We start from the raw sequence: 17,438 nt of genomic DNA, 5'->3' as shown, positions 1-17,438 counted from the left end.
ATATTGGAAGAAAGAGGAACTGCCGACTATACAAGAGTGGATTTTAAAGGTTTCCGACTTGGCAGAGATGGCGAAGATTTCGGCCTATTTGAAAGATTACTCGCAAGAACATTATATTATGGAATGGAGAAAATGGATTGAGTTTATCCAGAATAAGTATAGGGTCAAGAAGTTTTATCTAGCATTTGAATAAGTCTTCTTTCGTTTTCTTTTTTCTTTTTTTATTTTGTCTTCTATATATATTTAATAATGCTAAGTTTTGTTTGATCCTATATAAGTTAGAGAGTGATGGATTTTAGAATTTATAGTTGTTAGTATATGGTTGTTTATGATTGCTTTTTTATATATATATACCTTGTATTTAGCTCTGGGAAGTCCGGGGGGGGGGGAGGGGGGTTGGGGGGAGGGGGGGGGGAGGAGGGAGGGGGGGGGAAGGGGGGAGGTAGGGAGGGGAGGAGGGAGGGGGAAGGGGGTTTTTTAAAGGAAAACTGTATTTTTAAAACTTTTCAATAAAAAAAAAAATTGACATGTTTATCAGTTTATCACGCTTCAACTTACAGCAGTTCGTTTAGTGACCAGTGGCACTTAAACAAAGCGACTTAGGACCGTTTTTCACACATAGGATCGTCGCAGCACCCTCCTTGGTCACCTGATGAAAATTCACGTGCCTGGCAACTGACTTGTACTTATGACTGTTGCAGCGTCCCGGGCTCACATGATCCCCTTTTGCGAACTTTGGACAAGCAAAAGTCAACGAGGAAGCCAGATTCACTTAGCAACCATGTTTGTAACTGCAGTGATTCCCTTAACATCGGTGGCAAGAAAGGTCATAAAATGGGGCAAAATTCACTTGACAAATGTTTCACTTAGCAGAAGAAATTTTGGGCTCAATTGTGGCCGTAAAGCGAGGACTTCCTGTAGTATTAGAGCAAGTGGAATTAATGCTTTTATTCAACACGTCTATTCACATTGTTTTGGTTCAAGCACATCTGGGCATCTTAATGCCTTCTCTGTTTGAAGATGCCTGATTTTCATATTGTTATGGCCAATTTTGTTTTTTTTATAAGATTTTATTAATTTTTTCTTACATACAATAATTTTTCAACTAATGTGCTGTCTGGATTTGAAAATGCTAATGCATATTTAATTCCTAATCCTTCATTCTTTCCTTTAGCCATTGATAAAATAAGTCCCAAGTTTGATAATGTTCTGTTTCTTTTTTTTCTTTCAATCTCAATCTGTCCATCTCTGCACATTCCAGTATTTTTTTAATTATTTCTTCATCTGGTGGTATTCCTTCATTTTTCCAATATTGCGCAAATATTGTTCTTGCTGCTGTTATGACGTGTAAAATCAAATCCAGGCTTTGTTTGTTAATCTTTTCTGGCATTATAGCTAATAAGAAAAGTTCAGGTTTAAAGTCTACATGTTCTCCCAACATCTTTTCTAACCAAGTATGGTTCTTTTCCCAATAATTTTTTGTTTTATGACATGTCCAACAAACATGAGAATACATGCCTGAGTTATGTTTACATTTCCAACATCTTTCTGACATGTTTTTAAACATTTTTGCTAATTTTGCTGGTGGCAAGTGTGTTATGGCCAATTTTGATGAAAACCTGAGAAAAATGGATTCTTAGGTGGGTTTCGGAAGACGCTTTTCAAAACGGCTTGCTTTCTCTTTTGAGAATGTAAACCTTTGATGCAGAACTTAAGCTTGGATTTCCCCAAACAATCTGTTTGTTTTTCTAAGTAAGGTTGAGTCAGACCTTTCCTTGGACACACAGAAACTTGCTCTACTCTCATTTAAACCCAAAGGAGATTGACAGTTGCATCTTAAGGAAATGACCCTTCAGTGGGTACAGTTTGTAAAGCATCACCTCTCACTGCATACCTCATTCTGCCAAATTAAACAAGGCACACAGTGAAGTATTCGGAGTTCTGTTGAATACACTTCTTTTGTGTTGCCCATGCGGGAGATTTTGTGTCGCCCCTGCTCCGAGTTTTCCTGATGGGAGAGAAACTGAGGCCTGCAAGCTCTGAACTGGCCTTGTTTGAAAGGAGGGACAGACAAATTGTGACAAGATAGCTTGGGTGGTATAGAACATATACATCATATCTATTTCAAATATTGTGTGATGTCTTTTTGGAATATAGATGTGAATGGTGCATATGTGTTGCAAATATTGTGTAATACCTTTTTGGAACACAGATGCTAGCGGTGCAGAGTATGTTCAGGTTTGATCACTACAGATTTAGTTATTATATAGTGTTTGGTTTGCTTATGTTCATTAGGAAAAATGGCCTGAACTTTAAAATTTAATTCTTTTTCCACTGCATCTCTCTTCAGTAATCTTTCTCCCCCCCTCCCCTTCTTGCCTTTTCCTTCTTTATATCCACTGAAATGGTTTTAAATTGCATGATAATCTTTTGGGCTAGCCCAAACTGAGGTGGGGAAAAACTTGGTTGAAAATACAAGTTTCCTTACTGACTGCGCCATGTGAGTGTCCCCGGTTTATGACCTGTTTTGTGGCAGCTGTAAAACGAATACATTGTTCGCTATGGGGACAGTTTTGGAATTGCTGTTCAGGTTTTTTTGTTGGTCTGTATACATTTATTTCTTCCGATGAGTTTCATAAACTTTTTATTTCCTGGATGCTTCTAGCCTGGTGGAAAATAAATTTCTGCCATCACCTCTTCTTTTCTCTGACTTTAGGAGGAGCCTTCCATAACCCTAACCCACCAATCGATTTTGCAGATCAGAATTGATCTGTGCTTCTTAGGGCTTATAAATGCTGCACTGCACCAACATCAACTCGTTTTTTTAGGGGTTTTAATGTATATATTACCTTCTCAGTCGGTTAAAGCAATAAAATCTTGCCCTAATTGCCAGAATTAAAGTCTTAGCAGGGTATCCCTCAACTCAGCGGTAGAAAATATAATTTCTCTCTGCAGTTACGTTTGGGAGTTTCTGAAATTATGGAGCGCTACCTCCAGTGTCTCTGGAAATGATTAAATTAGCTAGACGAGAAGCAAGGCGCTCAAGAGCGTCTAGCGTTGCAAGCTAACTCACAGGCAGAGTATAGTTAGCAGTTACAGGGCAGGTGGGAGCTGCAGGCTTACAAAATGTTGAGTCCAGAATTTCTGTTGCTAAGTGAAACATTTGTTAAGTGAATTTTGCCCCGTTTTACAACATTTCTTGCCATTGTTGTTAAGTGAATCTCTGCAGTTGTTCAGTTAGTAGCTTCCCCACTGATTTTGCTTGTCAGAAGGTCACACTGCAACTGTCACAAGTACATGCCAGTTTCCAAGTGTTTGAATTTTGATCACGTGAGTGGGAAGGGGCTGCAACGGTCGTGTGAAAAACGGTCGTAAGTCCGTTTTTTCAGTGCCGTAACTTCAGACGGTCACTAAATGAACTGTTGTAAGTCAAGGACTACCTGTAGTTACTACTTTGTAAAACACAGTCTTAAAACCTTCTTAGTATGAGAATCACCTTTCAATTTTAATCGCAGAAAAAACTTGATGCTGCCTGCAAATTTGAATGTGTTCAGGTGGCATTTGGTAAATAGAGATAAAGTGCAATATTCCCCCCCCCCCCCGTCCCAATTAGTATGCTTTAAATAAAACAATAAAATAAAACCATACTAACTAGCCACACTGTGCTGTTGCTGTACTGGAAACATTTCCTGCCACAAATAGCACTTCTAGCCAAGGGGGATATGAATCAGAGTGAAAGATTTACTCAGTAGAAAACCTCTAGAAGTGAATATCTCAGGAAGAAATAGATGCTTCTCTTTCCAATGAGATAAATCATCTCTAAGAAGAGTTTCGAATAGGTAATTCAGAATTAAAAACAAGTTTTTTTAAAAAAAATGTTCAAAAAATACAATTGAAGTTGCTTTTCGTAGCTCTGTGTTTGGTCCCCACTGATGCCCTTATATCAGATGATGCTGTTCAGCTGGTGTGGAATAGCCTATGTTAAAATTAAAACAGTTTTCCTGTATTGAAACTGATTTTATATATATATGTGTGTGTGTGTGTGTGTGTGTGTGTGTGTGTGTGTGTATGTATGTATATGTATATACAGTATGTATATGTATATAGGGACGTGGTGGCTCAGTGGCTTAGGATGCTGAGCTTGTCGATCAGAAGGTCGGCAGTTTGGCAGGTCAAATCCCAAGTGCCGCGTAACAGAGAGTGCCTGTTACTCGTCCCAGCTTCTGCCAACCTAGCAGTTCGGAAGCACGTAAAAATGCAAGTAGAAAAATAGGGACCACTCCGGTGGGAAGGTAACAGCGTTCCGTGCGCCTTTGGCATCTAGTCATGCCGGCCACATGACCAAGTTAGAACAATTAGTGCAACAATGTGGATGCTCCATCACTGGAGGTTTTTAAGAAGAGACTGGACAGTCACCTGTCTGAGATGGTATAGGTTCTCCTGCTCGAGCAGGGGGCTGGACTAGAAGACCTCCAAGGTCCCTTCCAGCTCTGTCTCTGTCTCTGTCGGTCTGTCTGTCTCTCGATCTGTGTGTGTGTGTTTGTGCGTGTGTGTGTGTTTTTAAAAGATGACAATTTACTACAGACTCCTAAACTGTTCTTGCAATTATATGTTGTATTATGAAGAATCACGTTGTGTGAAGGATGCTGTAATTTTGTTTCCGAACTGGAGATTTAGCTTGAGAAGTCTGATTTCTTTGCTTTCCCATTTGGTAGATTAGCGGAAGATAAATACCCTTTTTCGACCGATGGTTTGCAATGCTGTGACTAATCAGGGGAATTGGATATATACCCTCTTTTAATCTTTCTGTTGAACTTGAGGGTTTATATACACCTATCACAGTAATCAGTTAAGGGGACTGAAAAGTTATCTTGCACGTTGACATCAGTGTAGGTAATACATGTCATTTCACAGTTAAAATTGACAGCTGTTTTATTGCTGGCTAGCAGATGTTAATATTTGATTCTATTTTGGCTTAGATAATCTCTATAAAAAGGGCTTTTGAGAGCATTCATCAATCTTAATTTCTTGATCCGTGGGTTTAAAACAATTTGCCGAACCGTTTCCTGTTCCAGATGGATGAAAGCTGGCAGAATCTTCAAATTGTGACGAGGCAAGAGATAGCTTTCACTTTAGCATCTGAATTGAACATTTAATAGTAAAAAATAGTTTGAAAAATACCTGGGGGTGGACAGAGAGTTGCCCAGATTAGTAGTCTTTTATCCAGGCAGGGAATGTGATCCAGAATAAACGACGGAGACAGCGCTATCTTCTACCTTCAAGGCTTGTCTGCAGAATAAAGGTTTTTAGCTATGTAGAATTGTTTGATGAATAATTAAAAATACATTTGGAAAACATTAAGGGCATAAACTATCAATGCTATCAATGCTGCGCATTCAAAGTTAAGGTTTCTCAGCAGATCTAACAAGACAGCTGTAGTTTTTTTCTTTTAAAGGTCATATGACATATTTCACGGTCATATTTCAAGATTTATGATGAATGTGTTTTCATGTTGTATATGATCATGATGATCACTATTACTTGTATGTACACCGAGAGCTTATGCACCGGAGACAAATTCCTTGGCCAATAAAGAATTCCTATTCTATTCTATTCTATTCTATTCTATTCTATTCTATTCTATTCTATTCTATTCTATTCTATTCTATTCTATTCTATTCATTCCTATTCCTATTCCATATTTTCTATTCTATTCTATTCTATTCTATTCTATTCTATTCTATTCTATTCTATTCTATTCTATTCTATTCTATTCTATTCTATTCTATTCTATCGCATCCCATCCCATCCCATCCCATATTTTCTATCCTATCCTATCCTATCCTATCCTATCCTATCCTATCCTATCCTATCCTATCCTATCCTATCCTATCCTATCCTCTCCAATCCTATCCTATCATGTTCTCTATTTATTCTATTCCTATTCTGTTCCTATTCTATTCTATATTCTATTCTCTATTTATTCTGTTCTATTCCTATTCTATTCTAGTATCATTACTCTTATTCTATTCTGTTCTGTTCTGTTCTGTTCCATTCCATATTTCCTTTCCTATCCTATCCTATCCTATCCTATCCTATCCTATCCTATCCTATCCTATCCTATCCTATCCTATCCTATCCTATCCTATCCTATCCTATACTATACTATCATGTTCTCTATTTATTCTATTCCTATTCTGTTCCTATTCTATTCTATATTATGTTCTCTATTTATTCTGTTCTATTCCTATTCTATTCTAGCCTCAGGAATTCTGGGAGTTGAAGTCCACGAGTCATAAAAGAGCCAAGGTGGCCTCGCCCTGGTCTATTCTTTGCACAACAGCCTGCAGGGCTGGTTTTTAAGCAAGACTTAAGAGAGTTGCAGAGTTTTTGTTCCAGCATTTTGTAACTCTCCCAGAGCCACAGATAAGTGTTAATTTATTCCTAGGCATCAGGGACAAAATGGTGACATATTTGATATATCAGTATTTATTATCTACCTTCAAGATCTATTGAAGCCAGTAGGGCCTTAATGGAAGATGACAAGACTGCATTTGACAAGGCTCAGTAACAACTTAACAGATTTGAATTTCCCGTGTTTAGCGTTTTGTTTTTTTCAACCCTTAATGTTGCTTTCTGTATTTTTGTGGGTTTTATTATTAAACAAAAACAAACAAAACACACTTGTCCAAAAACAGAGGCTGCAGTGAATAAGAAGTTTAAAAAGTTTGGTTTGGGATTTTCAAAGTTAAAGCCATGAAAACAGAGGATCAAATGACAGGTTGCCTTCCGGGGACAGAAGACTGTAATTAGCTGAAAAGTGGAATTAAGGACCCTGAAACTAAAATCCACTAAAATTAAGAAATATCAGATTGGTGGGATTTCCTGGAATTGCAACTCTTTTTTAACCAAGCTTTTGCTACAGTCAAATGCTTGTCAAAATTTGCATTAATGTAATTTGCAGTTGTAGCTAGAACAGAATAGAATAACGGAGTTGGAAGGGACCTTGCAGATCATCTAGTCCAACCCCCCCCCCCCGTCAACAGGACATATTTATCTCGAGTCTTACATACCGCTTGGTTGAAAATAAAAACAGGTTTTTAATCAGAGGAACATCTTTGAGGGCAGTGCTAAACTGAAAAAAATGACCGTTTTTCACACTTATAACTGTTGGAGCAGAGTCATGTGATCCGAGGTCCCTTCCAGTCCTAGGATTTTATGATCCGGATCTTACGTTTCTTCGGCTTTTGTTGTTCCTGCCTGGGCTTGAACCCCTTTAAAATAATTAGCAATTAGTACACCCCGTCTGTCACTTGGATTTTCTTAGCTTGGCCTGGGGCTGCCCAGTTAACTACCTTTCTTTCTTTCTTTCTTTCTTTCTTTCTTTCTTTCTTTCTTTCTTTCTTTCTTTCTTTCTTTCTTTCTTTCTTTCTTTCCTTCCTTCCTTCCTTCCTTCCTTCCTTCCTTCCTTCTTTCTTTCTTTCTTTCTTTCTTTCTTTCTTTCTTTCTTTCTTTCTTTCCTTCTTTCCTTCTTTCCTTCTTTCCTTCTTTCCTTGTTTCCTTCTTTCTTTCCACAGAGCTATTCCTTCAGCGCTGCTGCTGAAACAGAGATGTTCAGAATTCAGACGTTGCGCTGCCTTAGTGTGTGTTGCATAATATCTGTGTTCATATTGCTGGCGTTCTTTCACAGGAGGGACCAAATGGGTCAAGATGGCAGCTGTGGAAATGAGGACCGAAGCTGACAAATATTGGAGGGCTAGGAGGCCTTGGGTTGAAATGCCACGGTTGCCATCTTGCCTGGTTTAACCCGCCATTCCTAACACAAGTTGTCAGGCTGCGTAGGTTTTGAAGACAACTTGGGAGAGAGATCTGATCCTAACGTCTTTGGACAGAGCACCTCTTTGCTGCTCATTCAAGCAGCTCCACAAAAGTCCCAACTGCCTCCAGAGGACTTGCTTTTTTGTTAAAGCAGCCACATCTTTTCTCAGCTTTATGTGCAAGCTTGAGAAAAGGCAGGTGGCTTAAATGGAACGTGGGGAGGAATTGGACTTGGCCCTTCACCTGAGAGGTGGGCTCAACCCTGACACCCTTGAGCAGTGTTAGACCAAAATACAGGTAGTCCTCAATTTACGGCCGCAGTTGAGCCCAAAATTTCTGTCGCTAAGTGAGACAGTTTTGCTCCATTTTACGACTTGTTTTGCACATTTGTTAAGCGAATCACTGTAGCTGCTAAATTAGTCAAACTAATAATATAATAAGTTGGAAGGGACCTTGGAGGTCTTCTAGTCCAACCCCCTTCTCAAGCAGGAAACCATGGATGGAATACCATTTCAGACAAATGGTTGTCTAATCTTTTCTTAAAAACCTCCAGGGTTGGAGCACCCACAATTTCTGGAGGCAGGTTGTTCCACTGGTTAATTGTTCTGACTGTCAGGAAGTTTCTCCTTAGTTCCAGGTTGCTTCTCTCCTTGACTAGTTTCCATCCGTTGCTTCTTGTCCTGCCTTCGGGCGCTTTGGAGAATAGATTGACTCCCTCCTCTTTGGGGCAGCCCCTGAGATATTGGAAGACGGCTATCATGTCCTCCCTCGTCCTTCTCTTCGTTAAACTAGACATCCCCAATTCCAGCAACTGTTCCTTATATGTTTTAGCCTCCAGTCCCCCGATCATCTTTGTTCCTCTTCTCTGTTGTTAAATGAACTCTTGTAAGTCGAGGACTGAGCAGATGGGACTGTGGCCCTCTCCTGCGGAGATGCCTGACCGGCAGTTGGCTGGTTTTCATTTGAAGTGTCGGCTTTGATTCGGTGGCTTTTGTGGGGGCGTCTTTGAGCAGCCTCGGGGCCCCTCCCGGTCCCAGAATCCGGCAACGGAGAACAACCCGCCAGGTAGGAAACGGCTACGGGGAAAATCTTCGCTTCTTCGTTCCTGCAGGATCTGTACAGGCAGTCCATACAACAGTCTGTTTAGTGACCAAGTTACTAGCTTATCAGCCGCAGTAATCCACTGAACAACTGTGTCAAGGAAGGTCGTAAAACGGGGCAAAACTGACTTAACAAATGTCTCGCTTAACAACAGAGATTTTGGGCTCCGTTGCAGTCGTATATTGAGGACTACCTGCCTTTTCTTCCCTGTAGTGGAGTAACTTGCTAAATGGTTGCTTCCCACGTGGTGGCTGCGTTTGTGTATGTGAGGCATTGGAAGCACAGGGCAGGTTGCGGGCACCCTGGTCACGCGACCGTGTTACGGGTAAGTCCTCAACTTGCGATCACAGTTGAGCCCCAAAGTTTCATTTGCCAAGCGAGTCAGTTGTTAAGTGAATTTGGGGGCTAAATTTCCCTTAAAGCCGTGTCATTTTGCAACAGAAATGGCAACACAGTTGGGCTCAAGGCTGTCGTAAGTCGAGGACTATACCTGTACTACGATAACTGGGCCTGATTATAAACAGATCAGGTGGCTGAAAAGAACGAGGACCCGGCTGAGGATTTTGTTCTCAAAATTCAGATTTCATGCCCGACTCGTTGGTATGTCAGATACGCACAAACACGAGCATCTTCTTTTCCAACATTCGAGCTTGGTGGGATGCAGGGCAGTTGCCAGAAAGTGCCTTTTGTCACTTTTGTTGCAATTGTGGGTGTTGGTGCAGGTAAGTAAGGCTCCCCAGTTGTGATTCTATTGAAAACTCTCGTTGTGGTGCTGCCACCTCTTCTGTCTGCAGGCACACAAGATGTTGTAAATGGCTTTCTCATCAGAACAGGGAGGGAGACCCCCCCCCCCCAGAAATCCTTACGTGGAGTTTTTGTAAAGCCTTCGGTTTCTGTCGTCTGGATGGGAAAATTCCGGTTGTCTTTATTCGCGACCAGGATGGCATAAATCCATCAAATGGTTGAATTTAGGACTTCCCTTATCATTCCGATTTTGTTCTCCCGTATATTGGTCCCATTCTCCAGTTGAACTGAATGTAAATAATAAGTAAAAATAAATCTATAAAAAGAAAGCGTACAGAGAAGGGGAACAAAGATGATTGGGGGACTGGAGGTTAAAACATTTGAAAAATGGTTGCAGGAATTGGGTAGGTCTAGTTTAATGAAGAGAAGGGCGAGCGGGGACATGATAGCAGCCTTCCAGTATCTCAGGGGCTGCCCCAAAGAAGAGTGAGTCAAGCTATTCTCCAGAGCGCCTGAAGGCAGGACGAGAAGCAACGGATGGAAACTCGTCAAGAAAAGAAGCAGCCAGAAACTAAGGGGGAACTTCCTGACAATTGGAACAATCAACCAGCGGAACAACCTGCCTCCAGAAGTTGTAGGTGCTCCATCACTGGAGGCTTTCAATGAATACATTTTACAGAATGTATTTATGGATTTTTCAAACAAGTTGGTTCAAGTCAAAGAGCTAGATTAGGCTACTTCAATGTTTCTCAAACTCGGCAACTTTAAGATGGGTGGATTTCAACTCCCAGTCATTTGTCTTAAATCAGGGGTCTTCAAGCTTGGCCCTTTTATGACTTGTGGACTTCAACTCCCAGAATTCCGTGCCTGGCTGAGGAATTCTGGGAGTTGAAGTCCACAAGTCATAAAAGGGCCAAGTTTGAAGACCCCTGTCTTAAATGGTGTAGGGTCTCCTGCTTGAGCACGGGGTTGGACTAGAAGACCTCCAAGGTCCCTTCCAACTCTGTTATTCTGTTAAAATGTCTTTCCTTTTGTTTCTTTTAAACCTCAGGCATTCGACCTCCGATCATGAACGGCCCCATGCACCCACGTCCCCTCGTTGCACTGCTTGATGGCCGGGACTGCACGGTGGAAATGCCAATCCTGAAGGACGTGGCCACCGTGGCGTTTTGTGATGCTCAGTCCACCCAGGAGATTCACGAAAAGGTAAATCTGGAAATGGCAAATGTCTGTGAACCTGGGGGCAAGGGATTTGTTTTTACTAACCTGAGGATTCGGTTTTTCTGACACCGAGGAGGCTCTGAAACAAAACACAAGGATTGTGTGATTTGCCGTGCCGGAATAGAAGGCAGGGGTCTACTCCAGAGTAATTTGGTTCCTTATAAACTTCCACTATCTGCTCTGGGAAAACAGACTGTTTTGAGGATGGCTATCATCTTCCCTGGATAATGAGTTTGTTCTGTCTGGGAAAAATAATCCCTAATTATAAATTGTAATTTGGAAGTGTCCTTTGTGTGACAGAGTATTTTTGACTATTCCAGCTCGTTTGGGCTGTAGAGTAGTCCTTGTTTAGTGACAGTTCAAAGTCGCAGTGGTGCTGAAAAGAGTGACTTATGACCATTTGTCACACTTACGACTGTTGCAGCATCCCCCACAGGTCACGTGATCAAAATTCAGAGGCTCAGCAACTGGCATGGACGTACGACGGTTGCAGCATCCTGGGGTCACGTGGTCCCCTTTTGCGACCTTGTGACAAGCAAACTCAATGAGGGGGGAGCCAGATTCCCTTAACGACCGGGTTACCCACTTAACAACTTCAGTGATTCCCTTAACCGATGTAGCACTAAGGGTCGTAAAACGGGGCAAAACTGACTTAACAGCTGTCGCGCTTCGCTAGGTCAATTTTGGGCTTCATTGAGGACTAAACTGCAACCGAAGAAGCCCAGTCGGTCAACAGAAATTGGAATCTTAGCTGGTTTCATAGCAGTGAGCAAAAAGCTTCAGAAAAGAGGTTTAATAAATGCGGATCTTCAACGTTGGGCCTTCCCAATATTGCCTCTATATCACTTATGCTCACTTTTTCCTTTCTCTTCCACTTCGTCGTGTCCGATTCTCAGAAAGTGCCTGGACAACTCGCCACACTTTTTTTTAGCTGGGTTTTCCAGAAGTGGTGTGTCACGGCCTCCTTCCCAGTTAATAATTTATGGGATATTAACCGAGGCAGCTCTTGTAGAAATTACTCAGGCAGTACAATGCACTTGCGTGATATAATGCAGCTACCAGCAGCAGCCTGTAAATTATCTTTGCTAACAAAGCGAGATGTCCATCAGATTTGAAAAAGGGTTGTGATGGATTGTCCTTGTGTAGGTGTGTGTGTCTGGTAAATATGTTTTTTGAAGCCAGGAGCTTGTGGAATACATTTTACAGAACCTATTTATGGATTTTTCAAAGGAGTCGGTTCAAGTCAAAGAGCTAGATGAGGCTACTTCAGTGTTTCTCAAAGTCGACAACTTTAAGATGGGTGGACTTCAACTCCCAGAATCCCCCCAGCCAGCTATGCTGGGATTCTGGGAGTTGGAAGCCCACCCATCTTAAAGTTGTCAAAATTGGGAAACATTGGGACTATTCATTTGCAGATCCTTCCCCAGGCTGACAACAGCTACTGCGAAGTCTCCTAAGAAACACGCATTTTCCTTCCACAGAAATTAATATCATTTTTGTAAACTGTTCGTAGCTGACCTTTTTGGAGAAATGTCAAGCTTATTTCCCCTAACAAATAGAAGTGTGCTTCTGAGGAGTCGGAAGTATTTTGTAGCACCACTTTAATTGAGACTCCCTCTCGTCAAAAGCTGTTAAGATATTTTCAGTCTGAATCAAAGGTCACTCGAGTTCATCTGTGATATTTTGAAGGTCTCATTTTTGTTCAAAAGAGTATCCCACTCCAGCTTTGTTGTGGTGGGTACGATAGGAAGTGTTCACCTCTCTCATCTTGTTTGGATTGAGGCATATTCAGGCAAATTCTGTTCCCAGGTTTCGATCAGTCCCTGTAGAAAAATGATAACTTAAGATCATTTCAAGAGCTGTGCCAATCTCATTGGCAGTCCAAATTTTGAGCTGTATGTTGAGAAAAATCGAGACAAACAAGCTGTCTTGCCCCCAGAGGTTGTGGCTGCTCCATCACTGGAGGCTTTCAAGAGGAGATTGGACAGCCGTTTGTCTGAAATGCTATAGGGTCTCCTGCCTGAGCAGGGGGTTGGACTAGAAGACCTCCAAGGTCCCTTCCAACTCTTACTCTACGATTCTATTCTCCAAAGCACCTGAGGGCATGTGGCCAAGTCAGTGGGGAAGCTGGATTCCACTTAAGAACGGTGGCAAGAAAAGTCGTAAAATGGGGCAAAACTCACTTAACTAATGTCTCACCTAGCAACATAACTTTGGGTCTCAATTGTCATAAGTCGAGGCCTGCCTGCCTGTCCATCCATCCATCCATCCATCTCAATCTCTGTATATATAACAATCATTTGTCTGTCTGTCTGTCTGTCTATCTATCTATCTATCTATCTATCTATCTATCTATCTATCTATCCACCCACCCACTTACCTACCAATCTCTGTCTATTAATCATCTATCTATCTATCTATGTATCTATCTATCTATCTATCTATCTATCTATCTATCTATCTATCTATCTATCTATCTATCATTTATCTGTCTGTCTATATTTATGTCTATATATCTATATATATATATCAATCATCTATATATCATCTATATATATATATCATCTGTCATCTATATATGTATCATCTCCATCATCTATATGTATATATCATCTATATATATAATCTATCAATCATCTATATATTTATAAATATGTATCATCTATATATCTCTATCATCTCTATCTCTATCATCTATATATTTATATCTCTATCATCAATCATGTATGTATGTGTGTATCTACACACACGAACCTAAAATTTTGCATTTTGTCAGAAACACGGTGGGTCCTCTTCCACCACAATATTTTAAAGCTTGATATGGAAATTTACTTTCTTTTTTGGCAAGCTGCAACGGGTTTGCTGCCGAAAGTAGATTTTTTTTTAAAGGCAGTTCAGTTTCTGCCTTATGAAATGGGAACATTAGCAAAAGAAGCGCAGGAGTCGCTTCCCGTGAGCAAATTCCCACCCTGGGAAGCCCAGAGGAACAGTCCTTCCCTGCTGGTCGCTGGCATTTATATCCATCCCCAAAGCCAATCCAAATGCACTGCAGCACCCAGAACAAAGGACTCTCGGTGAGTCACGCGTACAACGTTGCTCAGCAAAACACAACTTTTCTCGTTACGCTGCAGGAAGAGGAGAACAGCAGAAAACGGTCCAACCAGCCAATTCAGACAGGCCTTCGCAACACAATGGCACTGTGAAGTGCCTCAACAGTGCACAAGGGCGTGAACAAGAGCACACATGCACACCTAAGGTCAACAGTCAGACGGGTGGGATGCTTTGCATTTTTAAATGCATTCTAAATTCTCTGCGGACAGAAAGATATGTGACAAGGCCAGCATAATGGCAAAGCCCCCTGCCCAAAATAAGCAGGCCAAGCAGCCCATTACTCTCTTCTCTCTTTCAAATGCATCGTTGTAGTTGGAAATGAGAACAGTCCGTGTTCAGACAGCCAAAAAAGCCGACAAAGGCTGTCGTCATGGAAGGTTTCTAGAAATTGTGCAGGGGCTGCTCCTGATTTAATGGACCCTTTGGGCAGAAGTGGGGAGGGGGTCCGTTAAAAGAGAATGTCTGTTAAACGCAAATGGGATTTGACTCTTGTGTATCCTTACTTCTTTTATGCCAAAAATAGGAAATGATATTTTGCACAAGGATATTCTATGCAAGCTGTAAAGGAGCAAATGTGCGAACGCTGGATGGCTTGCTAAGCATAAGGATGCTTGTCACGAGGATGCTTTTTCAAGAGGCCACTGCACTTTCTGGTTTTTCCTTTGAAGACGTTTCGCTTCCCAGCCAAGAAGCTTCCTCAGCTTTCACTGGATGGTGCAGAGTGGAAGGATTTATACTCCTTGCAGACAGCTGGTCATTTGCCTTCTTTTAGAGGGTCGTTGAGGCCACTTGGAGGTTTGTCTGTGTCCTGAGGGTCACCCGAGTCATTGAGAAGTGGCAGCTGTGCTTTATGCAGAAGCGCAAATCCTTCCATCCTCCACCGTCCTGTCAGAGCTGAGGAAGCTTCTTGGATGAGAAGCGAAACACCTTCAAAATACCTCCAAGCAACTCTAGTAGGCTCCTGAAAAAAGCACCTGTGGGCCAGCTATGGCCTGGATGACTGAGAAGCTCTGTAGACATAAATAAGCTCACACATAATTATGAGTGCTTTTGCACAGGAACATGTAATGTATTCCTTTCCCCCTTTCCTGGACTGGGAGGTCCTTCATGTGGTCACTCATGGCTTGGTCACCTCACCTCTTCAAGGTCTTGCAGAAAAGCAACAGGATGGTGGTGGGGCAATCTTATTTTCGGGGAATGATTTTCCAAAGGAAGAGAGACACCACGGAGAAGGCCCGTTTCCTAGATCTTATTTGATGTATTTCTCATATAGTTTGGACCCGCAGCGTGTCCTACCTTGAGAAGGGAGCTCTAAATTGCTTAAACAAGCAAATAAATATTATGTCCAGGTAGAACTTCTCCTAAGAGGCTTGCATAACATACACAGAGAGACACAGCGCCACAACTAGTTAACCTTCTAGGAGAGGGGTAGGCAACCTTGGCTCTTTTATGACTCGTGGACTTCAACTCCCAGAATTCTGGCTCGGGAATTCTGGGAGTTGAAGTCCACGAGTCATAAAAGAGCCAAGGTTGCCCCTACCCCGGTGAATCTAGGATAATCTGGCGACAACATAATGAGCGGGACCCAAAGCTGCTTTTTCACAAGGCAACTGGACTTTGTTTTTCCTTGGAGACACTTCGCTTCTCATCCAAGAAGCTTCTTCAAAACGCCTTCAAGGAAAAACAAAAGACCGTCTGCCTTTTGACAAAACACCTTTGGGGCAACCTGGATGGCTGAGACTCTTCATAGACATAACGAGTAGGAGAACAATGGATGTCTTTTCTAAAACCGCCAGCTGTTTTGTTCTCAAGCTCTACCTGCAGATCACCCCAACCAGCTAAAATTAATAGCAGAAGAGGCTCCCCTGGTCCTCTTTCTCTTCTGCTTTCCCAGACAGGAACATTCAAGAAAAGAAAGACCCCTTCGCCTCAAAGGACGGGCCAGATGTGAGGTTGCTACACAGAGCAGCCAGAAGCGAAACATCTGTTCTGTTTAGAAGATGAAGCATTCTGCAGGACTGATAATAATAACGTTTGATCTTAGCCAACAGGCCAAGAAGCAAACCGAGAATCAGTCAGAACAGCTGCTTAGAGCCGGGCCATTTTAGATAAATATAACAGAATAACAAGAGTCCGAAGCGATCTTTGGAGGTCTTCTAGTCCAACCCCCTGCTTTATTTTATTTTATTTTATTTTTTATTTTAATCCCATTTATATCCCGCCCTTCTCCGAAGACTCAGGGCGGCTTACAGTCTAAGCGCAAATCTAATGTGCTTAGGCAGGAAACCCTGTATCATTTTGAGTTTTGCTCTCTTCATTCTCAAGACATCAGCGCATGGGGTCCTTGCCTTGATTGTCGATAATTTCCTAAATAAATGGATGTCGATTTCTACTTTGGAAATGTAAACTATGGCTTAGTTTGTTACTGGTTGCTTAGCATTTTCAGAGAACAATCAGTGGAGTTATAAAAGAATGTCAGATGACCATATTAATTTCACACACAGAAATGTAGATATATATCTTTGTGTACTGTATGGCCTTACTCAACTTTATTAAGTTTCAAAGAGAGAGAATACAAAATAACAAAAGGGAAAATTTAGAGAAAAGGGAATCAAAAAGAAGAAAAAAGTTAAAAAGATGTCAAAAAAAAGATTTTCTAAAGCACAGATACATGTATATAGTAGAAATAGCCTCTTACTCTGAATTAAAATCACAAAAAAGCCACATAAAATATTAGACAAAGTAGCATTAAAATTATGTAACAAAATGACCTCATATGTAAGTTTAACCCTAAACATTAATAAATATAATAGCATGAGAATTATATAACAAAATGACCTCTTACTTTAAACTTAAACATTAAAAAATGCAATATACATACTTAATAGCAAAAATGAAAATACTCAGTATTTTTATAAGAATGGATCTAATCAACCAATCCTAAAACATTTTAAATCTTTCTCAAGCAAAAAGTCCAGGTGGTTTCCAAAGTAATAAATTCAATATACTACAGTGTATATTATTTTACGTAAATATGCTTTGAAAAGAAAATAATTAGGTGACTGCACCTGTTCATTAAACTAAATAGATCAAAAGTGAATAAGTGGGCTTTAGAATAATAATAGTACACTAAGCAAACAGTTTAATGATCCTGCAAACTGTGTGTATAAAGTAGACTCATTGCTCTATTTGTGAGAAAACCATTATGTCAAAACTTCCATTAATAGAAGAGGTTTAAAAAGCTTTTCTTTCTTCTCTGTCTTTCTGGAGCGATGTATTAGAATTCTTCCTTGTTTCGCTTTCTGCATATGCAACAGTAAAACTGTCAAATTTATCTCATCTCCTGCCTTTTATTTAAACAACGACACAAGGGCTTTCCTTAGCACTGTTATTTTTTCCTAGTCTCTACTGTAATAAGCCACAAAGTTTAGAGGGAAGGTGGG

At 41.0% G+C, this 17,438-nt stretch overlaps 1 protein-coding gene across 2 annotated transcripts in view; it reads left to right on the top strand.

The window, feature by feature from the left end:
- Positions 1 to 17,438, top strand: part of CTBP1 (C-terminal binding protein 1) — a 57,248-nt gene that overhangs the window by 17,667 nt on the left and 22,143 nt on the right. For both annotated transcript variants that reach the window (XM_083362340.1, XM_083362339.1), the window contains exon 2: positions 10,715 to 10,869. In XM_083362340.1, the coding sequence (XP_083218466.1) occupies positions 10,715 to 10,869 (155 nt within the window). The remainder of the gene's footprint in view (positions 1 to 10,714; positions 10,870 to 17,438) is intronic.

This window comes from Vipera ursinii, assembly GCF_947247035.1.
Source record: "Vipera ursinii genome assembly, chromosome: 4".
In the NCBI taxonomy this organism is placed as follows: domain Eukaryota; kingdom Metazoa; phylum Chordata; class Lepidosauria; order Squamata; family Viperidae; genus Vipera; species Vipera ursinii.
The sequence above is the reverse complement of the archived record's forward strand: the minus strand, read 5'-3'. Positions and strand labels throughout refer to the sequence as shown.